The sequence below is a fragment of the Syngnathus floridae genome, chromosome 19 (genome assembly GCF_059516105.1).
Source record: "Syngnathus floridae isolate MCC-2025c chromosome 19, RoL_Sflo_1.0, whole genome shotgun sequence".
Taxonomy (NCBI): domain Eukaryota; kingdom Metazoa; phylum Chordata; class Actinopteri; order Syngnathiformes; family Syngnathidae; genus Syngnathus; species Syngnathus floridae.
In genome coordinates this window covers 10,227,073-10,251,383 of record NC_142431.1, presented here as the reverse complement: position 1 = coordinate 10,251,383, position 24,311 = coordinate 10,227,073, and the positions used below count along the sequence as shown (strand labels likewise).

General features: G+C 45.4%; 1 protein-coding gene and 1 long non-coding RNA gene across 2 annotated transcripts; both read right to left on the bottom strand.

The window, feature by feature from the left end:
• Positions 1–220: 220 nt before the first annotated feature.
• LOC148382082 (janus kinase and microtubule-interacting protein 3-like) lies at positions 221–3,035 on the bottom strand. The gene is made up of 6 exons (XM_088362676.1): positions 1,926–3,035; positions 1,771–1,841; positions 1,074–1,634; positions 789–851; positions 604–702; positions 221–514 (listed from the first exon to the last, which is right to left on the bottom strand). Exons 3-6 carry the CDS (start codon positions 1,140–1,142, stop codon positions 221–223), a joined length of 525 nt encoding a protein of 174 aa, XP_088218802.1. The 5' UTR covers positions 1,143–1,634; positions 1,771–1,841; positions 1,926–3,035.
• Positions 3,036–17,513: 14,478 nt separating this feature from the next.
• On the bottom strand, positions 17,514–19,547 carry LOC148382081 (uncharacterized). The gene is made up of 3 exons (XR_015854256.1): positions 19,446–19,547; positions 19,245–19,322; positions 17,514–17,680 (listed from the first exon to the last, which is right to left on the bottom strand). It is a non-coding gene; the product is annotated as an uncharacterized LOC148382081 (long non-coding RNA).
• Between the last annotated feature and the right edge of the window lie 4,764 nt (positions 19,548–24,311).

The window sequence follows — 24,311 nt, the reverse complement described above, 5'->3', positions numbered from 1 at the left end:
TGTTGACTTGGTCACTTTGATGTATTCTAACCACTGAGGAAAGGCTGCTGTCACATAAGCAGAATGCGAGAGCGTGCGTGGACGTGCGTGTTACCTTCTCGGCTAGGGTGAGAAGGGTCCTGGCGTGAATCACGACCACCTGCTCCTCGCTGGTGAGATTCTGCAAGAGCCCAAAGGCACAGCGTCAACAAGCTTCTTTCAGCGCAAAGCCTTCCAAAAGTCACATTTGAGCCGCCGAGTCTCGTGGAGTGCGAACATAAGGAGTTCGACATACACTTACGGCGTTATAGCCCAGGATGTCCAGCTTCTTCATCAGATCACTGATGACGATGTCCGGGGGAAAGGCGCAAGGAGCAATGTAAGGTGTTCTGGGACCTCGGGTTAAGGTTAGGGTTGCGAGGGACGCCTTACGTACGCTCACGCCCTCGGCCTCGCAGTAGATCTGCAAAGGGCTGAGGCCGTCTGGGAAACGGACTTGCAGAAACTTCAAGACGGGGGAGCGCCACTCCCTCTCCTGAAAGGCAGAGGCATGCATCCGTCCGTCCGTCCGTCCGTCCGTCCGTCACATCTCTGGCCTCAACACGCTTGTGCGAGTCTTCCCACCTCCAGCTCCAGGATGCGGAACTCAAGCAGTTCGTTTTGGTCTCGGATATCCTGGATGTGCTCTTTCAGACGCGCTTCTTCCGCCTCCATCCGCCTGACCTGAAAAGACAGTCAGACCTCATCTGCGGGGCTTCCCGACAGGTGTGACGCCAAGCGACTCCGCCCAGCGCCTTTCTTTCCGTCACCTTTTCGGCCAACTGCTGATTGCTCTGACGCAGCAGCTGCTTCTCCTCCACCCACTTGACATTCTAGAAGAGACAAACGCGTGGACAGCTTTGGAATGTTGTGTCATTTTCATCCACAAATTCTTTGGTTGACTGGAAAATGACATTTGCTTTTCTCCGCATTTTCCCAGCCACGTTCGGGGGGGGGGGGGGGGGGGGGGTTGGTCCAGTAATGCCAGACGGATGAGTGACTGAAGAATGTAGCTATTTTGTCTGAGAAAAAGGTGTGCTCATTGATGAGCTTACCTGTCCTTGTTGCTTCAGCGCTGACTCCAGATCTGCTACTCTGCTTTGATAGTGACCCATTTCTACCATCAGCTTTTCTCTGGTCTGAAAGGAGGAGGAGGGAGGCTCCTCCTCCTCCTTTCAGACCAGAGAACACCCGAGGCTGGGTGAGAACGGGGAGGCTGCGACCCGGCCGGGGGTTGCGGGAAGGGGCGCCACCTTGATCTCCTTCTCGGCGTCGTAGTCCCCTTTCGCTGGTCTGGGCTAGCAGAGCGTAGGCTCGTTGCAGCGCTTGATATTCTTGCGTCAGCTGGCGGTAGCGAAGCTCCGCCTCTTCATGCACACACCAATGCAACACAGCACTAGTACCAGAATCAGTCAGACCGGCGACAAAGCACCCGCGACGCAAAGACGAGTCCGATTCCAGGCTGAAGAGGAATGTTTGGTGCCAATACGCTGGCAGAAATGGCGGGCTACCTCTTCGGGTTCCGTGTCGGGGGTTCTGTCGGTGTGAAAAGACAAGGACGATCCGTCCGAGTCCACCAACACGTCTTCGTCGTAGCCGTAAAATGTTTCGATGACCTGCGGGCGCGGAAGCAAACATCTCTCTGAACAAACTGAAGCGACACCTCACGATGAATCGACGAGAGGAACGATAGCGAGAAAAAGGCCATTTCATCTTGCGCAACACCAAGCAGCCGCAAACAAACAGACTCACCTTGCAGGACCTCACGCTTTGTTCCTCCTCAGAGATTCTCGACGTCGGTATTGTAGCAGCAAATCTCTCTCCTGTCGACACAAATAATCCGCCTTTGAGATTCTTTGGATGCAAAGGGAACGAACGGCTCCGGCGCAGAAACAAACGCGACTCACAATGACATTTCTGACATGAGCTCCTGTCTCCAGAGCCTGAAAAACACGTCACCGGCGATGATTGGAGGGACGCTCGTCTTTTCCAAAAGTGACAACTACAGGGTGTGTCAGGGTTTTCCAGATTATCTTTATCGTATCATTGTGTTGCTTTGACTTTGACTGCGACCTGTAATAAATAATATTATTTATCCCTTATTTATCCCTATCGCTTATCCCTTCCTACACAAAGTCGTAAAACACCCCTTGCTATGTTTTGACTAGAGGTCAAGGGCTTCCTCTATTCAATCCACTCTTACACCCACCCTGTTTCTCTTAATTAAAATGCTCGTGCAGGAGCCGAGAGTCAGACTTCATTCGTACAACGGATGGACTCTCCACCTGCAGGTGTCCAAAAGAACTTACTTGTCTCCCGTGTGGTTCTTGCAAAATAAGTTGGAGCGAGCGCAACTCTAACAGGGTGCATTTTGCCACTAGCTGCCTACGGACAATGACGTCGCGCTCGCGGCTCATGGTTGACGGGCTGAGCAGCCGGGCAAGTCCGTCGTTTTCAGCGCACAGCGAGTGGCAAAGGCGCTGACAAAACGGGAGCTTTGAGCTGCTGAAAACGGCAAAACAAGTCTAAAGCGTGTTCAAACGCGTGCGCACAATGCTCCTGCTTGAAAGGTCGGAATTTAAGGGGCCAATTTTTTGGATGGCGGCCGCCGGCCAAGCTTTGGACGGAAAAGGTTTCCTGGCGACAGCGAGCGAGCGCGGCGCTGCCGTACGTGCACCGAGTCGCCTGCCTGAAGACCTTGGACAAGTCGTCGATGATGTGCCGCTGCTCCACAACTTGAAGGAACTCCATTTCACCGTCCTGCTGGCCGCAACCGCGGTCCAGGTCATTGAGCGAACTAGGCCTTCTCTGTGGAACACAAATGCAGTGGACTCTGTTGGCACGCCGCCGTTGTCCGCGTCGACTTACCTAGCTTGCCATCTCCTCGTTCTCCTGGGTGACAAAGCGCACTTTGTTTTCAAGGCGACACAGCACCAGCGAGAGTTCTTCATTCTTCCTGCTCAGGCGTTTGTTTTTGTACAGGAGTGGCAGAAACTGGCTTTCTGTTTCTCTCAGTCGCTTTAGCTGCAAGCATGAAGTGCGGGATGTGAAAGACGCACAACACGCGGGCCAGAACGTATCCATTCCTTTTGCATCGGTTTGAACGGAATCGTGGCTTTGGCTCCCAATAAAAGACATCTACCAGGCAACCGACTCGCCGCGCCGCTCAACTAATAAGCAAGCGCAATGGGTGCCTCGCTGGATGGCGCGCATCAAACGTAGCGCAAACCTTCAAGCGTGCCGTCAATAAATTACCAGTTCATTGCGCTCTTCAGAAAGCAGGGCGTTTCGATCCTCCAGTTTCCTGATGACTGCGCTGAGCTCAGCGATTTTCAGATGAAACCGTCGCGTGTCCCGATCCTCCTGAGACTGAAAACGCCCCGCAACACACACACACAAGCACTCGTTCAAAGTTCAAAACTGTTTTTGTGCTACCTTCCTCCAGCAACGAACTAAGTCATGCGTACTGCAAGTGTGTGATGAGGTGGCTTACGCAATGAAGAGGATTGCTAGTAGCGGCGTTGACCCCACTTCCAGGGTAGTTTAGGCCCGCCCTTTGGGAATCCCTCAGGGCAGCGATCTGCTGCTCGGCAGCCTGAGTCTGCAGCTGAAGGCGGTGGACGTGGCCGGCCCCAGGGCTTCATCCAAAACACTAACCGCTCTGTCTTTCAGCTTGATCTCATCCGTCTGGATGTACAAACGGGGAGCGCTCAGGCAGGCGGGCAAACTCATTTGCCAGAATTGTGACAAAAACAAAGAGAGCAACCGGCCAATTTTTTTCTTGAATCGACTACAACACCTTTGCTGTGACAAAAGCGAAGCGAGCAACCGGACATTTTCTTCTTGTGAAATAGAATAGAATAGAATGCCTTAGGTGTCATTGCACTGCAGGTATACAACGAAATTGGGAACATAGCCACGCACCGCGCATCTGATCAGTCCTACCAGTCGGCGGATCTCCCTCTCGCAGTCTCTCTTGGTTCGGCTCAGCTCCTCCCGATGCTGGTGATGAGCCGATCGGAGCTCGGCCGCTCGGGACTGCCAGGCCTGCTGGGCCGCTGCCAGGGCTTCTTCCGCGCTCCTGGTGGAGGCGACACCGCTCGGTCTCCCGACACCGCCGCGTCTCCTCCACCTCCGCCAGCAAAGCGCCCCCCCTCCTCACCTGAGCAGACATTGCGCCACACCGGGCCGTTGAGACCGCAACGGAGCGCCGCGACGCTTACTGGGGACAAGCTACACAATACGGTAGCGGCCGCATCGAAGCCCGACGTGGCGTGCGGATAGTCAGACACGGATAGAGCGGATCCCCTTGTCCATGGAGCCGTCCCTCAGGCTGAGGACCAAGGCATTCAGTCGCTGGATCTCTCCATCTTTGATTTTGATCACTCTCATCAGCTCCATTTCATGCTGCCGCAGTAATGTCTCCCTGGTAATGGCTAACTCTTTCTGCTTCTCCTCATGGAGTTTGCTTTTGAGTTCCGTCATGGCGGCGGTGGCACGGTGGTGCTCCGCCCGCAGGTCCTGACTTCTCTCTCTCTCCAGACAGCTGACCTGACATGACTTAGACTTAGACTTAGACAAACTTTATTGTCATCTTGTCTGCACATGGTGCATACAAAACGAAATTCCGTTGCATACGTCTTACAACAAAGTAGTGATATTGCAGTTGAATAGAAGTAACATACCCTATGAAAATATATATATATACATATATACTATATATATATATATATATATATATATATATATATATATTAAAAATAAGTATAAAGTGCAGCAGTGATAATTATGCAATAGTGCAAGTAGGCAAAACAGTATTCAAGAGTGTGCAGAGGAATGCTAAACCATGTATTAAACTTCTATTTAAAGGGTTTATACAAGTTCAGTAAAGTTGGTAGTGCGAGATAGTGCAAGATAGAGGTCCGTAGTGTCATAAAGTACAGTTCTGTGAATGTGTGATGCAGAGTTCAGTTTAGAGCTCAACAGTTCTAGTGTTCAACAGTCTGATGACAGCAGGGAAAAAGCTGTTGCAGAACCTGGTGGACCTGCAGCGGATGCTGCAAACCTCTTCCCAGAGGGCAGCAGGGAGAACAGTCCATGGTGGGGGTGTGATGGGTCATTGATGATGTTACGGGCACGGGACATGCAGCGCTGAGATGAAATGTCCTGAATGGAGGGAAGAGGAGCCCCTATGATCCTCTCTGCTGTCCTCACCACTCTCCTCACGTTCTTCCAATCGGAGGCGGTGCAGCCTCCACACCACACAGAGAGACAGCTTGTCAGAATGCTCTCTATGGTGCTCCTGTAGAACGTCCTCATGATGGGTGGGGGCAGGTGGGCTCTCCTCATCCTCCGCAGGAAGTACAAGCGCTTCTGTGCCCTCTTGACCAGTGCCGTAGTGTTCATAGTCCAGGTGAGGTCTTCTGTGATGTGGACCCCCAGGAATTTGGTGGTGCTGACCACCTCCACAGCTGAGCTGTTGATGATCAGTGGAGCGTGGTGAGGCTGTTTTTTCCTGAAGTCGACGATGATCTCCTTCATCTTCTCCTCATTCAGGATCAGGCTGTTTTCTCTGCACCAGCCCACCAGCTGCTCCACCTCCTCTCTGTAGTCCAGGTCGTTGTTGTCTCTGATGAGCCCCACCACCGTTGTGTCGTCTGCTGACTTCACGATGTGATTGGTGGTGAACCTGAGGACGCAGTCGTGTGTCATCAGGGTGCACAGCAGGGGGCTCAGGACGCAGCCCTGAAGGGAGCCTGTGCTGAGGGTGATGACATCAGAGGTGTTCTGTCCGACCCGGACTGACTGAGGTCTGTTGGTGAGGAAGTCTAGCAGCCAGTTGCGAAGGGGGGTGTTGAAGCCCAGGTGTTCCAATTTTCCTACCAGATGCTGTGGGATGATGGTGTTAAACGCTGAGCTGAAGTCCAGGAACAGCCTCCGCACATGGGTGTTCTTCTCCTCCAGGTGAGCCAGGCTCAGGTGAAGAACGGAGGAGATGGCGTCCTGAGTGGAGCGGTTTTGCCGGTCGGCAAACTGGAACGGGTCAAATAATAGGGGGAGTCTGGAAACGATGTGACCTTTAAGCAGCCTTTCGAAGCACTTCATCATAACCGGAGTCAGTGCAACAGGCCGGTAATCATTAAATGAGGTGATTTGAGGTTTCTTCGGCACCGGAATGATGGAGGCAGTCTTAAAGCACGCCGGCACTGTGGCTTGGCCCAGCGAGGTGTTAAAAATGTCTGTGATGACCCCAGCCAGATGACTTGCACATTCCCTGAACACACGCCCAGGAATGTTGTCGGGGCCAGGGGCCTTACAGGGGTTGACTCTCCTCAGGGTCTTCAACACATCGGCGGAGTCAAGGCAGAGTACCTCCTCTTCCTGATGGGGGACAGTTTTAACTGCTGGAGTGCCGTTTAGTGCCTCGAACCTCCCAAAGAAGTTATTTAGACCATTTAGAAAGTCAGCATCAACTACACCCACCGGGGGGGGGGAGGGTGAGTTGTAGTCTGTAATCGCCCGTATGCCTTGCCACATACTCCTGATGTTTTTGACGTCGTGGAAACGATCCTGAAATTTTCGACTGCGGTCTCGCTTCGCTATCCTGATGGCACGGTTCAAGTTGGCTCTCGCTGTCCTCAGTGTCTCCTTGTCGCCAGACTTGAAGGCAGAGTTCCGCGCTCGTAGCGTTTGACGTACCTCCTCAGTCATCCAGGGTCGTTGGTTGCCCCGGGTGATGATATTCTTAGTGGTGCTGACGTCCTCGGTGCATTTGTTGATGTAGGCTGACAGTCATGGCACACGCATGTCTAATCTACATCGGGAAAACTGGGAGGGAGGGAGGCAGGCAGGGAGGCAGGCAGGGAGGCAGGCAGGGAGGCAGGCAGTGTCTGTCTTTTGAGGTTTTCACCTTGTTCTTCTCCTGCTGAAGTTCTAACTGGACGTCCATCAGTTTGGTTCTCAGCTCGTCATTGGCGGCCTGAAGGGCGTCCGTTCGCTCCGCCTTGGCCCGCCCTGCCGGAGCTCGTTTGGACATCTCTTACTCGAGTCTCGCCCGGTCGTCAGTCAGAGATCACAACATTTGTACCTGGAGAGCACAAACGCAGCGCTGTTTTCCACTGGCTTCGAACTCAACTTCAATCGGTACCGTAACTTACAACATCATAAACATAGAACTAGCTTGACTTATTCATTGAATAAATGCATTTGGTTCTTCAAAACTGCATCACGCAACATAGCGTGACCGAGACGGCCGTTATCCACCTGCGTGAAGTTATTTGGTGAAATGAATGAGATGTTTAAGACACCATCGTTCTGTCTCTATGTAGATGAAGGTAAATAATCGATTGCTGAAGGTCCAAAGGTGTTGTGATAAACAAATAAACATATTAGTGATTAGTGACATATTTGTGATAAACATATTAGGCAGGATAATCACATATGTTAACGTGACTGCCCACACTGTATTTATTTATGGTTATTTGTTAAATCGAGTACTGTTAGACATGAAATAGGAAGTGTTTAACATAAATGGAAGACGAAAGGGGTACTCACCATTGTAGCTCCTGCTGGTCAATGATACGAGCCTCTTCTTGCAGTGGAAAACATACAGCCAACAAACACCGTGGAACCTAAAGGAATGAAATTAAACATTAACATTTAGCCTCAACCAACATTCACAGATACAACGCAACGCAAACTACACAAACGTAAATCTTTTTAAACACAATGAGTTGTACTTACCGTGTACGCTCTAGACGGTCCACTTGCAAGCGGAAAATAAAGATATTTCTGTTGATAATCGTCGCGTTTGTATCCGGTGTCTCGCTCAAGGCCATTGCGCCCACAGATTTGAATTTTGGCGAGAGTTCAGCCTATTGACGTCATTTCCGCGGTGTAATACCCGCATATCTGAAACGGCAAAGTTAAGAGTAGAGTTAAATAAAGTTTTTAGTCAACGCAATAATTTACAACCGTTGACCAGTCGAAATAATCGTCGAAATTTGGCGTCTGTGGCTGGAAGCAGACGCCGAGTTCGACATTCCTCCCAAACGCCACACTCCCTCGCTTTTCAGGGCTAAAAAAAAACAGTTGTAATTACCTTGTACGCTCTAGACGGTCAAGTTGCAAGCTGAAAACAAAAATATTTGCCTTGTTAGTCATCGTGTTACTAACCGCTGTGTCTTGTTTGCCAGAACTGCCGCTTTCCTACTTCCTGTTGCAAGCCACGCCCACGGATTATAATTTTGCCGTGAGTTCCGCCTATTGACGTCATGTCCGCGTCACATGACTGCGACGTAATATTATCTAAAACTGTTTGTGCGGTATTGTGTTGTTCTGTGCGGTATTGTGTTATTCTGTGCGGCGTCGTGTTGTTCTGTGCGGCGTCGTGTTGTTCAGTGCGACGTCGTGTTGTTCAGTGCGGCATGGTGTTGTTCAGTGCGGCATGGTGTTGTTCAGTGCGGCATAATGTTGTTCAGTGCGGCATAGTGTTGTTCAGTGCGGCATGGTGTTATTCAGTGCGGCATGGTGTTGTTCAGTGCGGCATGGTGTTGTTCAGTGCGGCATAATGTTGTTCAGTGCGCCATAATGTTGTTCAGTGCGGCATGGTGTTGTTCAGTGCGGGATGGTGTTGTTCAGTGCAGGATGGTGTTGTTCAGTGCGGCATGGTGTTGTTCAATGCGGCATGGTGTTGTTCAGTGCGGGATGGTGTTGTTCAGTGCGGCATGGTGTTGTTCAGTGCGGCATAATGTTGTTCAGTGCGGCATGGTGTTGTTCAGTGCGGCATGGTGTTGTTCAGTGCGGCATGGTGTTGTTCAGTGCGGCATGGTGTTGTTCAGTGCGGAATGGTGTTGTTCAGTGCGGCATGGTGTTGTTCAGTGCGGCATGGTGTTGTTCAGTGCGGCATGGTGTTGTTCAGTGCGGGGTGGTGTTGTTCAGTGCGGGATGGTGTTGTTCAGTGCGGCATGGTGTTGTTCAATGCGGCATGGTGTTGTTCAGTGCGGGATGGTGTTGTTCAATGCGGGATCGTGTTGTTCAGTGCGGCATAATGTTGTTCAGTGCAGCATGGTGTTGTTCAGTGCGGCATGGTGTTGTTCAGTGCGACATAATGTTGTTTAGTGCGGCATAATGTTGTTCAGTGCGGCATAATGTTGTTCAGTGCGGCATGGTGTTGTTCAGTGCGGCATGGTGTTGTTCAGTGCGGCATGGTGTTGTTCAGTGCAGGATGGTGTTGTTCAGTGCGGCATGGTGTTGTTCAATGCGGCATGGTGTTGTTCAGTGCGGGATGGTGTTGTTCAGTGCAGGATGGTGTTGTTCAGTGCGGCATGGTGTTGTTCAGTGCGGAATGGTGTTGTTCAGTGCGGCATGGTGTTGTTCAGTGCGGCATGGTGTTGTTCAGTGCAGGATGGTGTTGTTCGATGCGGGATCGTGTTGTTCAGTGCGGCATGGTGTTGTTCAGTGCGGCATGGTGTTGTTCAGTGCGGCATAATGTTGTTCAGTGCGGCATGGTGTTGTTCAGTGCGGCATGGTGTTGTTCAGTGCGGCATGGTGTTGTTCAGTGCGGCATGGTGTTGTTCAGTGCGGCATAATGTTGTCCAGTGCGCCATAATGTTGTTCAGTGCGGCATGGTGTTGTTTAGTGCGGGATGGTGTTGTTCAGTGCAGGATGGTGTTGTTCAGTGCGGCATGGTGTTGTTCAATGCGGCATGGTGTTGTTCAGTGCGGGATGGTGTTGTTCAGTGCGGCATGGTGTTGTTCAGTGCGGCATAATGTTGTCCAGTGCGGCATGGTGTTGTTCAGTGCGGCATGGTGTTGTTCAGTGCGGCATGGTGTTGTTCAGTGCGGCATGGTGTTGTTCAGTGCGGAATGGTGTTGTTCAGTGCGGCATGGTGTTGTTCAGTGCGGGATGGTGTTGTTCAATGCGGGATCATGTTGTTCAGTGCGGGGTGGTGTTGTTCAGTGCAGGATGGTGTTGTTCAGTGCAGGATGGTGTTGTTCAGTGCGGCATGGTGTTGTTCAATGCAGGATCGTGTTGTTCAGTGCAGCATAATGTTGTTCAGTGCAGCATGGTGTTGTTCAGTGCGGCATGGTGTTGTTCAATGCGGCATGGTGTTGTTCAGTGCGGGATGGTGTTGTTCAGTGCGGCATGGTGTTTTTCAGTGCGGCATAATGTTGTTCAGTGCGGCATGGTGTTGTTCAGTGCGGCATGGTGTTGTTCAGTGCAGGATGGTGTTGTTCAGTGCGGCATGGTGTTGTTCAATGCAGGATCGTGTTGTTCAGTGCAGCATAATGTTGTTCAGTGCAGCATGGTGTTGTTCAGTGCGGCATAATGTTGTCCAGTGCGCCATAATGTTGTTCAGTGCGGCATGGTGTTGTTTAGTGCGGGATGGTGTTGTTCAGTGCAGGATGGTGTTGTTCAGTGCGGCATGGTGTTGTTCAATGCGGCATGGTGTTGTTCAGTGCGGGATGGTGTTGTTAAGTGCGGCATGGTGTTGTTCAGTGCGGCATAATGTTGTTCAGTGCGGCATGGTGTTGTTCAGTGCGGCATGGTGTTGTTCAGTGCGGCATGGTGTTGTTCAGTGCGGCATGGTGTTGTTCAGTGCGGCATGGTGTTGTTCAGTGCGGCATGGTGTTGTTCAGTGCGGCATGGTGTTGTTCAGTGCGGAATGGTGTTGTTCAGTGCGGCATGGTGTTGTTCAGTGCGGGATGGTGTTGTTCAATGCGGGATCATGTTGTTCAGTGCGGGGTGGTGTTGTTCAGTGCAGGATGGTGTTGTTCAGTGCAGGATGGTGTTGTTCAGTGCGGCATGGTGTTGTTCAATGCAGGATCGTGTTGTTCAGTGCAGCATAATGTTGTTCAGTGCAGCATGGTGTTGTTCAGTGCGGCATGGTGTTGTTCAATGCGGCATGGTGTTGTTCAGTGCGGGATGGTGTTGTTCAGTGCGGCATGGTGTTTTTCAGTGCGGCATAATGTTGTTCAGTGCGGCATGGTGTTGTTCAGTGCGGCATGGTGTTGTTCAGTGCAGGATGGTGTTGTTCAGTGCGGCATGGTGTTGTTCAATGCAGGATCGTGTTTTTCAGTGCAGCATAATGTTGTTCAGTGCAGCATGGTGTTGTTCAGTGCGGCATAATGTTGTCCAGTGCGCCATAATGTTGTTCAGTGCGGCATGGTGTTGTTTAGTGCGGGATGGTGTTGTTCAGTGCAGGATGGTGTTGTTCAGTGCGGCATGGTGTTGTTCAATGCGGCATGGTGTTGTTCAGTGCGGGATGGTGTTGTTCAGTGCGGCATGGTGTTGTTCAGTGCGGCATAATGTTGTTCAGTGCGGCATGGTGTTGTTCAGTGCGGCATGGTGTTGTTCAGTGCGGCATGGTGTTGTTCAGTGCGGCATGGTGTTGTTCAGTGCAGAATGGTGTTGTTCAGTGCGGCATGGTGTTGTTCAGTGCGGGATGGTGTTGTTCAATGCGGGATCATGTTGTTCAGTGCGGGGTGGTGTTGTTCAGTGCAGGATGGTGTTGTTCAGTGCAGGATGGTGTTGTTCAGTGCGGCATGGTGTTGTTCAATGCAGGATCGTGTTGTTCAGTGCAGCATAATGTTGTTCAGTGCAGCATGGTGTTGTTCAGTGCGGCATGGTGTTGTTCAATGCGGCATGGTGTTGTTCAGTGCGGGATGGTGTTGTTCAGTGCGGCATGGTGTTTTTCAGTGCGGCATAATGTTGTTCAGTGCGGCATGGTGTTGTTCAGTGCGGCATGGTGTTGTTCAGTGCAGGATGGTGTTGTTCAGTGCGGCATGGTGTTGTCCAATGCAGGATCGTGTTGTTCAGTGCAGCATAATGTTGTTCAGTGCAGCATGGTGTTGTTCAGTGCGGCATGGTGTTGTTCAATGCGGCATGGTGTTGTTCACTGCGGGATGGTGTTGTTCAATGCGGGATCGTGTTGTTCAGTGCGGCATAATGTTGTTCAGTGCAGCATGGTGTTGTTCAGTGCGGCATGGTGTTGTTCAGTGCGACATAATGTTGTTTAGTGCGGCATAATGTTGTTCAGTGCGGCATAATGTTGTTCAGTGCGGCATGGTGTTGTTCAGTGCGGCATGGTGTTGTTCAGTGCGGCATGGTGTTGTTCAGTGCAGGATGGTGTTGTTCAGTGCGGCATGGTGTTGTTTAATGCGGCATGGTGTTGTTCAGTGCGGGATGGTGTTGTTCAGTGCAGGATGGTGTTGTTCAGTGCGGCATGGTGTTGTTCAGTGCGGCATAATGTTGTTCAGTGCGGCATAATGTTGTTCAGTGCGGCATAATGTTGTTCAGTGCGGCATAATGTTGTTCAGTGCGGGATGGTGTTGTTCATTGCGGCATGGTGTTGTTCAGTGCGGCATGGTGTTGTTCAGTGCGGCATGGTGTTGTTCAGTGCGGGATGGTGTTGTTCAGTGCAGGATGGTGTTGTTCAGTGCGGCATGGTGTTGTTCAGTGCGGCATGGTGTTGTTCATTTCGGCATAATGTTGTTCAGTGCGGCATAATGTTGTTTAGTGCGGCATGGTGTTGTTCAGTGCGGGATGGTGTTGTTCAGTGCGTTATAATGTTGTTCAGTGCGGCATGGTGTTGTTCAGTGCGGCATGGTGTTGTTCAGTGCGGCATGGTGTTGTTCAGTGCGGCATAATGTTGTTCAGTGCGGCATGGTGTTGTTCAGTGCGGGATGGTGTTGTTCAGTGCGGGATGGTGTTGTTCAGTGCGGCATGGTGTTCAATGCGGAATGGTGTTGTTCAGTGCAGGATGGTGTTGTTCAGTGCGGCATGGTGTTGTTCAGTGCGGCATAATGTTGTTCAGTGCGGCATGGTGTTGTTCAGTGCGGCATGGTGTTGTTCAGTGCGGCATGGTGTTGTTCAGTGCGGCATAATGTTGTTCAGTGCGGCATGGTGTTGTTCAGTGCGGCATGGTGTTGTTCAGTGCGGCATAATGTTCAGTGCGGCATAATGTTGTTCAGTGCGGCATGGTGTTGTTCAGTGCGGGATGGTGTTGTTCAGTGCAGGATGGTGTTGTTCAGTGCGGCATGGTGTTCAGTGCGGGATGGTGTCTTTCAGTGCGGCATGGTGTCGTTCAGTGCGGCATGGTGTCTTTCAGTGCGGCATGGTGTCGTTCAGTGAGGCATGGTGTTGTTCAGTGCGGCATGGTGTTGTTTAGTGCGGCATGGTGTTGTTCAGTGCGGGATGGTGTTGTTCAGTGTGGCATGGTGTTCAGTGCGGCATGGTGTTGTTCAGTGCGGTATCGTGTTGTTCAGTGCGGTATCGTGTTTCTCAGTGCGGTATCGTGTTGTTCAGTGCAGTATCGTTGTGTTGTTCGTATTGTGTTTAACACTTAGCCTCTAACACTTAGCCTCTAACACTTAGCCTCTAGCATCTAGAAGGTAAATAAATAGGAAGGAAGGACTCACCGGTGACGTCTTCGCCCACGTCCAAGCGTTGTACTTTGTATTTTCATCCTTCTGACAGTGGAAAACATAGCCAACAAACACCGTGGAACCTAAACGAATGAAAGAAAACTATCATTTGGCCACAACCAACATTCACAGATACAACACAATGTGACGTGCGGGGTTGAGGTTAAAGGTTGAGTGAAGGGCCCTCGTTTTAAACTACTTTTTTGAAAAGGATTGGGAACAAGTAAGACGTATTTAATTTATTTAATGGGAAGTAGTAAGAGCTATTGAATTTAATCTATGTATTATATTCTATTGTATTGTATTCTGTTGTATTCTTTTGGATTGTATTCACACTAACCCCACTAAAACTTCAGCCCACAAAAACTCGCCTCTGGCGCCTAGCCTCTGGCACTTAGCCTCTAACACTTAGCCTTTAACACTTAGCCTTTAACACTTAGCCTTTAACACTTAGCCTAGAAGGTGAATAAATAGGGTTAAAGGTTGAGTGAAGGGACCTCGTTTTAAACTACTTTTTTGTAAAGGAGTGGGAACAAGTAAGACGTATTTAATTTATTTAATGGGAAGTAGTAAGACTTATTAAATTTATTTAATCTACTTTTCTTCCCAGGCAAAATTTGATGTGCTGCAATTCCAAATTTCCAAAGTGAATGAAGGAATGAAGTCCTTTAAATTATGATTTTGTATAAATACTAGGCATTAACACAAAATCGACGGCACAAAATGGGCAGACTTTACTTGTTTGAAAAGGACTGGTTACAAGACAGACTTTTTTAATTTATTTAATGGGAAGAAGACTTATTTAGTTTAATTGATCTATTTTTGTTCCCTGCCAAAATTCGATTTGCTGCAATTCCAAATTTCCAAAGTGAATGAAGGAAAGAAGTCGTTTAAATTATGATTTTGTTTAAATACTAGGCATAGACACAAAATCTACGGCACAAAATGGGCAGACTTTACTTGTTTGAAGAGGACTGGTTACAAGACAGACTTTTCTGATTTATTTAATGGGAAGAAGACTTATTTAGTTTATTTAATCTATTTTTGTTCCCTGGCAAAATTGGATTTGCTGAAATTGTATTTTGCCAAATCTTGCCTTGAGACCTGATAGGAAGTATTAAACGCTTAGTTAAATCAATACAAGTTGGTAATAAGAGCGAGTAATGTTGGTTGAACCGATGAATGAAGGTTGAAAGCAATTTAAATTATGACTTTGTATAAATACTAGATATTAACAGAACATCTACTGCGCGAAATGGGCAGAGTTTACTTGTTTGAGAAGGAGTGGCTTATTCAAAACTAAGATTTATTTAATCTGTTTGTTCCCAGGCAAAATTGGATGTGATGCAATTCCAAATTTCACCACATGATGGTGCCCAATTTTGACTTCATAGGACATATTAAACACTTAGCTTGTTATTATGTTCAAGGTAATCAGATTTGTTTATTATTCTAATGGCCTCTTCAAAACTATTCTGGATTACTACTTTGGATCTATTCTACATTACTTGGCAACAACATACTCTGTAACAGATTAGGCAGTATAATCATATCTGTTAACTTGAGAGTGCCCACACTCAATCTACTTATCGTGATGTGTTAAATCAATTACTGTTAGACATTATTTGTCTGATAATCTACCAAATCTTTGAATTGAAGAATTTGTGATTTAATTAATAGCTTGTTGTTATGTTAAGGGTAATCAGACTTGTATATAATTCTAATGGCCTTCTTTTGAAAACTATTCTGAATTACAACTTTGGATCTTATATTACTTTGCAACAATCTACTCGGTGACAGATTAGGCAGTATAATCACATATGTTAACTTCAGTGCCCACACTGTATTTATTTATGGTTATTTGTTAAATCAAGTACTGTTAGACATGAAATAGGAAGTGTTTAACATAAATGTTATGGCTACTCACCATTGTAGCTCGCTCCTGGTCAATGATACGAGCCTCTTCTTGCAGTGGAAAACTTGCAGCCAACAAACACCGTGGAACCTAAAGGAATGAAATTAAACATTAACATTTCGCCTCGACCAATTTTCACACGTACAACGCAACACGGCTACACTTCTGCTATTACAAACGTAAATCTCCTTAAACACAATGAGTGTTACTTACCGTGTACGCTCTAGACGGTCCAGTTGCAAGCAGAAAATAAAGATATTTCTGTTGATAATCGTCGCTGCTCAGTGGCTCACGGCCATCGCGCCAACAGATTTGAATTTTGGCGGAGGTTCGGGCAATTACGTCATATCCACGGCACATGACTGCGACGTAATACCCGCTTATCTGAAACGGCAGTTAAAAGTAGAGTTACATCAAGTTTTCTTGGAACCTAAACGAATGAAAGAAAACTATCATTTGGCCACAACCAACATTCACAGATACAACACAACGTGCGGGGTTGGGGTTAAAGATTGAGTGAAGGGCCCTCGTTTTAAACTACTGTTTTGAAAAGGAGTGGGAACAAGTAAGACGTATTTAATTTATTTAATGGGAAGTAGTAAGACTTATTAAATTTATTTAATCTACTTTTCTTCCCAGGCAAAATTTGATGTGCTGCAATTCCAAATTTCCAAAGTGAATGAAGGAATGAAGTCCTTTAAATTATGATTTTGTATAAATACTAGGCATTAACACAAAATCGACGGCACAAAATGGGCAGACTTTACTTGTTTGAAAAGGACTGGTTACAAGACAGACTTTTTTAATTTATTTAATGGGAAGAAGACTTATTTAGTTTATTTAATCTATTTTTGTTCCCTGCCAAAATTCGATTTGCTGCAATTCCAAATTTCCAAAGTGAATGAAGGAAAGAAGTCGTTTAAATTATGATTTTGTTTAAATACTAGGCATAGACACAAAATCTACGGCACAAAATGGGCAGACTTTACTTGTTTGAAGAGGACTGGTTACAAGACAGACTTTTCTGATTTATTTAATGGGAAGAGGACTTATTTAGTTTATTTAATCTATTTTTGTTCCCTGGCAAAATTGGATTTGCTGAAATTGTATTTTGCCAAATCTCGATTTGAGACCTGATAGGAAGTATTAAACGCTTAGTTAAATCAATACAAGTTGGTAATAAGAGCGAGTAATGTTGGTTGAACCGATGAATGAAGGTTGAAAGCAATTTAAATTATGACTTTGTATAAATACTAGATATTAACAGAACATCTACTGCGCAAAATGGGCAGAGTTTACTTGTTTGAGAAGGAGTGGCTTATTCAAAACTAAGATTTATGTAATCTGTTTGTTCCCAGGCAAAATTGGATGTGATGCAATTCCAAATTTCACCACATGATGGTGCCCAATTTTGACTTCATAGGACATATTAAACACTTAGCTTGTTATTATGTTCAAGGTAATCAGATTTGTTTATCATTCTAATGGCCTCTTCAAAACTATTCTGGATTACTACTTTGGATCTATTCTACATTACTTGGCAACAACATACTCTGTAACAGATTAGGCAGTATAATCACATATGTTAACTTGAGAGTGCCCACACTCAATCTACTTATCGTGATGTGTTAAATCAATTACTGTTAGACATTATTTGTCTGATAATCTACCAAATCTTTGAATTGAAGAATTTGTGATTTAATTAATAGCTTGTTCAGGGTAATCAGACTTGTATATAATTCTAATGGCCTTCTTTTGAAAACTATTCTGAATTACAACTTTGGATCTTATATTACTTTGCAACAATCTACTCCGTGACAGATTAGGCAGTATAATCACATATGTTAACTTCAGTGCCCACACTGTATTTATTTATGGTTATTTGTTAAATCAAGTACTGTTAGACATGAAATAGGAAGTGTTTAACATAAATGTTATGGCTACTCACCATTGTAGCTCGCTCCTGATCAATGATACGAGCCTCTTCTTGCAGTGGAAAACTTGCAGCCAACAAACACCGTGGAACCTAAAGGAATGAAATTAAACATTAACATTTCGCCTCGACCAATTTTCACACGTACAACGCAACGCGGCTACACTTCTGCTATTACAAACGTAAATCTCCTTAAACACAATGAGTGTTACTTACCGTGTACGCTCTAGACGGTCCAGTTGCAAGCAGAAAATAAAGATATTTCTGTTGATAATCGTCGCTGCTCAGTGGCTCACGGCCATCGCGCCAACAGATTTGAATTTTGGCGGAGGTTCGGGCAATTACGTCATATCCGCGGCATTTGACTGCGACGTAATACCCGCTTATCTGAAACGGCAGTTAAAAGTAGAGTTACATCAAGTTTTCTTGGAACCTAAACGAATGAAAGAAAACTATCATTTGGCCACAACCAACATTCACAGATACAACACAACGTGCGGGGTTGAGGTTAAAGATTGAGTGAAGGGCCCTCGTTTTAAACTACTGTTTTGAAAAGGAGTGGGAACAAGTAAGACGTATTTAATTTATTTAATGGGAAGTAGTAAGACTTATTAAATTTATTTAATCTACTTTTCTTCCCAGGCAAAATTTGATGTGCTGCAATTCCAAATTTCCAAAGTGAATGAAGGAATGAAGTCCTTTAAATTATGATTTTGTATAAATACTAGGCATTAACACAAAATCGACGGCACAAAATGGGCAGACTTTACTTGTTTGAAAAGGACTGGTTACAAGACAGACTTTTTTAATTTATTTAATGGGAAGAAGACTTATTTAGTTTAATTGATCTATTTTTGTTCCCTGCCAAAATTCGATTTGCTGCAATTCCAAATTTCCAAAGTGAATGAAGGAAAGAAGTCGTTTAAATTATGATTTTGTTTAAATACTAGGCATAGACACAAAATCTACGGCACAAAATGGGCAGACTTTACTTGTTTGAAGAGGACTGGTTACAAGACAGACTTTTCTGATTTATTTAATGGGAAGAGGACTTATTTAGTTTATTTAATCTATTTTTGTTCCCTGGCAAAATTGGATTTGCTGAAATTGTATTTTGCCAAATCTCGATTTGAGACCTGATAGGAAGTATTAAACGCTTAGTTAAATCAATACAAGTTGGTAATAAGAGCGAGTAATGTTGGTTGAACCGATGAATGAAGGTTGAAAGCAATTTAAATTATGACTTTGTATAAATACTAGATATTAACAGAACATCTACTGCGCAAAATGGGCAGAGTTTACTTGTTTGAGAAGGAGTGGCTTATTCAAAACTAAGATTTATGTAATGTGTTTGTTCCCAGGCAAAATTGGATGTGATGCAATTCCAAATTTCACCACATGATGGTGCCCAATTTTGACTTCATAGGACATATTAAACACTTAGCTTGTTATTATGTTCAAGGTAATCAGATTTGTTTATCATTCTAATGGCCTCTTCAAAACTATTCTGGATTACTACTTTGGATCTATTCTACATTACTTGGCAACAACATACTCTGTAACAGATTAGGCAGTATAATCACATATGTTAACTTGAGAGTGCCCACACTCAATCTACTTATCGTGATGTGTTAAATCAATTACTGTTAGACATTATTTGTCTGATAATCTACCAAATCTTTGAATTGAAGAATTTGTGATTTAATTAATAGCTTGTTCAGGGTAATCAGACTTGTATATAATTCTAATGGCCTTCTTTTGAAAACTATTCTGAATTACAACTTTGGATCTTATATTACTTTGCAACAATCTACTCGGTGACAGATTAGGCAGTATAATCACATATGTTAACTTCAGTGCCCACACTGTATTTATTTATGGTTATTTGTTAAATCAAGTACTGTTAGACATGAAATAGGAAGTGTTTAACATAAATGTTATGGCTACTCACCATTGTAGCTCGCTCCTGGTCAATGATATGAGCCTCTTCTTGCAGTGGAAAACTTGCAGCCAACAAACACCGTGGAACCTAAAGGAATGAAATTAAACATTAACATTTCGCCCGGACCAACATTCACACGTACAACGCAACGCGGCTACACTTCTGCTATTACAAACGTAAATCTCCTTAAACACAACGAGTGTTACTTACCGTGTACGCTCTAGGCAAAATTGGATGTGATGCAATTCCAAATCTATCTGAAACGGCAGTTAAAAGTAGAGTTACATCAAGTTTTCTTTTTTAATCAACACAATCATTTACAACCGTTGACCAGAAAGAATCGTCGAAATTCGACGTCCCCCACAAACGCCACGCTCACTCGCTTTTCAGGGCAACAAAAGTACTTCTTTTTAAAAACGATGAGTTGTACTTACCGTGTACGCTCTGGACGGTCCAGTTGCAAGCAGAAAATAAAAATATTTCTCTTGTTAGTCGTTTGTTACCATCCGCTGTGTCTTTGTCAACATCGCCGCCATTTTCCTACTTCCTGCTGCGAGCCACGCCCACGGATTTAAATTTGGGCGGAAGCTCTTTCCATTGGCGTCGTTTTCGCGTATAGCAAATCCGATTGGTTGGGAAGGGGGCACGGTTATGCAGCCGAGGGGTCCTGTGATCGGTGGGATGTAAAGTAGTGTGGTATATGGTTTTTGCTGCTTCGCTGGTCTTCAAAAAACACTCGGTGATCGGTGGCTGTTTCCCGACGAATGAGCACTTCAGGGACCACGGCTGATTGGGAAAAGATTTTATTCGACCGATGTCAGAGTGAAGTCTTTCCAAAAAGTTGAGTGGCCCAAGGCATGGATGTAAAAAACCCTCCCCCCCCCAAAAGGGGGAGCGAGCGAGAGCGAGCGAACCCGCGCTAGGGCGAGCCCTGGGACCAACGAACGACCCCTGCTCGAACCAACCCCCCCTCTTGTCAGGCCCGTAGCTTTTATACCTGACAAGAAGCTGATGTCACGGCTTGGGGTAACAGCTGTAGTTTTCAATCTACTAGTTTACTTCAGTCCTAAAAAGGAGATCTTGACCAGCGCTGTTGGTGATGGACAACAACAGCCACTTTCCACTTGCACACATTTCTGAAACTGAATTCTCCCTGGTCACGGACAACTGGCCCTTCTATCTTCTACCAAGTACTTATACATTACTGAAACTAAAGCTTCTCTGTACAGCAAATATAGTTTGATAGTCTTACTGCTACTATTGGATCATCTAATGCAACATACAGATACGCCTAAAGTTCAAAATTCACTTCATTCCCCCCTTCGGGACGTTACAAATGTCCCGAAAACAGTTTAACAAAAGATGACATCAGTAAACAACCAAAAAAATCTTATCCCAACCAAATTTTTTATGGTCACGTCTACAATTTGGCCTATACCTGCACAGCCTAAATTATGCTCGAGGCATGCTACTTAAGGTTACTTTAACTAGGAAAACTCAAACTATTTAGTTAGCCAATTGCTCCCTGACAACAATCTGAGGCCTCTCGGGAACCACAAGGAAAGAAAATTAAAGTCCACATTATACAGACGACAGTACCACCCCCCTTAGGTAATACCCCTACAACGGTGACAAATTCCGAAGTAATAAATTTGGTGTGGCCCGTTAGAAGCGTCAAAAAGTTGCCGGCCCTTCCTCAAGAAAAAACCTCGCCAGTCTAATGACAAGGAAAAAGAGGAAGGCCCTTTCTACCATCCCCAGTGGTTCCCTTCACCTGGTGTCAATCAGGTGTAAGGAGCCCTGGCACATTACAATCCACAAAACAGTATGAGCTCACAAAACAGTATGGAAATAAAATGACCTGTCCACCGACCGCTAAACAGTCAAACTGCATTATCATGATGTTAATATGTGATGAATTAAAGTAATGCAGCATGTGGTCATTTGATAAAGTAATGAAGGACATAATATTGACGCCATATCACAGCATATTGCGAAGTTGAAACTCTCTTAGTTTTGCTCCCTTGCATATGTATGTTTCTGTCGATGCAAATCCAGTCCACTGAATGCTCAGTAGTGAACCGCGCTGGTATCACTGCCCAGGGCCTGCTGTCCATCCAAGATTTTTATGTCCACTTCACCGTCCTCAGAGTCTCTTCCCAGGCCCCAGTCAGCGTCCAGGAGTTCTGCAATAATTGGTAGCTACTGCCAGTATTGAACAATGGCAACAGCACAAAACCTTGAGTTGCAATGAAAAAAGTAGCAATGCCCAGCGTAGGCCGGAAGTCCTCCTGCCCCCCTTTGGTCACCCCTAGTAAACGACATTTCCCTAAGCAGTCGTCAGCAAACAATTCTTCTCCTCTGGGGTTGTTTGGGGCACCGAGACGATTGGTGGTCATCGTCTCATCGAAGTACTCAATAGAACCTCCGAGCGCTCCCGGCATCTACTCCTATGATCCAGAGGCCCACGTGATCCTTAAAACACACAAACACACAAACAAACAAACAAACAAACAACCAACCAAACACTCCTCCTGGGGGTTATGAATTATTCCCCTTATTTCTCGTCTTGCTGTCAGTCTCGCAAGATTTCTCTTGTAGCAGAGTAACTGCTAGCCGTTCAAGTTAGCCTTTCCTGCTGCAGCTGTCACTGTCTGAAGTCCTGTCAATCACGTCTCAGCAATCACTCTTTCCCAGTCCAAATACTAATTTTCTCTCCAAATTTCCTCTTTGATTTAGGTTTTTTTTTCAATATCGTCAAATTGGTACCAGTCTCGTCAGTTTTGTCCAACCAATTTGTGTATGTACCTTATCTTCGTCGAAATGTGTTCTTAAATACTTTCCCTTTAATAGCAGCTTTAATGCATTCATGTGTTAAGAAATTTTCCCTATTCCTTGTTTCTGATCCAATTTCCTATTTTATTTAATTACCTTCCAAACATTTGTTGTCTATTGTGCTGCAGTCTAATCCCTATTAGCTTTAGGATTTGTCATCATTCATGCTTTTCCGTTGATAGACCTTAACCCTTACTGTCGCTAGATTGTTACCACGCTTTGCTTCCATTCCAGATTGTTATCTCCCATTAGCTTTGCTTTCGAGATTCTTCTTCTGCTCCTTCCATCACTGCCTGTTGAATTCTGGCCCGTCCTGTTAAAGCCTCAAAAACAAGTGAATCCGAAAAAAACATTGAATGTCACAATTAAATTTTATATCTTCTTACTCATTCAAACGTAACCCCACCCCCCTTTGACACATTCACCCAATGTGTCATTAGGCATCCAAAAAGGAACCGGCAAATGTCCTACCACATCATCATATGTCTTGCAGCCAGTCCTGTTGAACCTTGCACTCATCCAGGACCGTAATCCCCAAGTTCCTGAAAATTGACTGTGCACCTCACACTCGGCAATACCAACAACAGACACTTGTACTCACAAAACTACACAGGCATCGAGTATCTACTAAATGAAAATAGACACACAATGAATCATGGCGCACGGGGATTCCGTCCTGAAAATCATCAATCATCATAAAAATCAAAAGGGTTAGGGTTAACATTTTCACGTGAATTCAACCTAAACTTTCCAAGACTGCAATCGACAGCCTGCAAAAGTAATACAAGTTATAAAACAACCAGCAATCTGCTCCTCGGCTGGCAGTTGATGCTGCAATAAGTCAAGTGACACACAGAAACAAAGCAAAGCTCGCACTTGCCACAAGCAAGCTGAAGTTTCAAATGTATGCTTGTCATTTACATAGTCTGTCACCCTATCGGGTGAGTCCAGGTTTGTCATGTCATATCGTCCATCGTCCTAATGTTTGATATTAGACCTGTCTTGTCCATCCATGTTGCTGAATTCAAAGTCAAAGTCAAAGTCAGCTTTATTGTCAATTTCTCCACACGCCAAAGACACACAAAGAAACCGAAATTTCGTTCCCCCCTTTCCCACGGTGACAAGACATGGCTCACAACAGACAACAAGTAAACAAGTACAACAAAAGTACTTCAAAGTACTTTTACAAAAGTACAAAAGTAAAATTCGGCCTTCTCCATGAACTATTTTGCTGTTCACGGTGCCTCTGATTAACCATCAGCTGTTAGTCATCACTCTTGGGTGTTCCCGTCTCAGGTGAGAGGAATCTTACCCTCAACTGTGACCCTTTCATACCAACTCCAAAATACTTTGGCCTTTCACACTGCTCCCAACACATACACTCATTCCTAACCACACAAATGCCACTCCATTTGATTCTATCACTCATACCACAACAAACAAATTTAGTATGTGTAAGTGAGCAGGCAATCAGTGAATACTAACAATAACCCTTCATTTCCGTATGTTCTCCCCAATTAAATATTTCCTACATTCGTACCTCACCTTTACCGTAAAATTGCCAAATAAATGCCTTCATTGTACTATGTAGAATGACAATAAAGATTTTCTGATTCTGATGATTCCGATTAAAAATTTCCACTGTTGAGCATGTTCATAGGTGAGCACGTTAATAGGTGAGCATGGTGAAAGAAGCAGCCTCAGATGGTTCCTAAATAATTTTGTCCTAATCCATCGTTCTGATCGAGCAGCTGGGTAAAGATACTCCAACAGTCTACTCCACCACGTTATTTTCACTTTGCCATATTAAGGCATTTGTTATTCGAGTCCTATCACATTTGTCATCGCGTTCACTATCACTTGGTGTGACTCTTCGTATTAGTAGTAGCCGTATTATTCTTAACTGTCAAAAGTTTTCATGGCTGTTATTCCTTGATTTTATCGGACTTGTTTGACACCAGAATTTCCCCGTGAGGTGTGATTAACTTCTAATTTATTAATTAGCTCCATTGAACAATCTAATCACCTCTTGACTGCATCCTAATGGGTCTTAATGCCCTATGTTCCCTTCTCCAAAGTGTCAATGACTAAATGTCTAATCGTTAAGCTGGATGGGCTAAATGTGATTCTACTCTTATTTCTTACAGTTTTAGCCTATCTGTTTTATCCAAATTTAATCTCCGACTATGATGCTTTTCCTTTTTCTGTAACACTACACATTTTGCTCCTTATTTCTTTATA

What these genes read in the sequence shown, in the direction of transcription:
- LOC148382082 (XM_088362676.1), bottom strand. Translation starts at nt 1,142, where the DNA reads ATGGTAGAAATGGGTCACTATCAAAGCAGAGTAGCAGATCTGGAGTCA. An exon ending in CGCTGAAGCAACAAGGACAG is followed by an intron (nt 852 to 1,073) that starts GTAAGCTCATCA and finishes TGTCTCTTCTAG; the next exon opens with AATGTCAAGTGGGTGGAGGA. An exon ending in TCCGCATCCTGGAGCTGGAG is followed by an intron (nt 515 to 603) that starts GTGGGAAGACTC and finishes TCTGCCTTTCAG; the next exon opens with GAGAGGGAGTGGCGCTCCCC.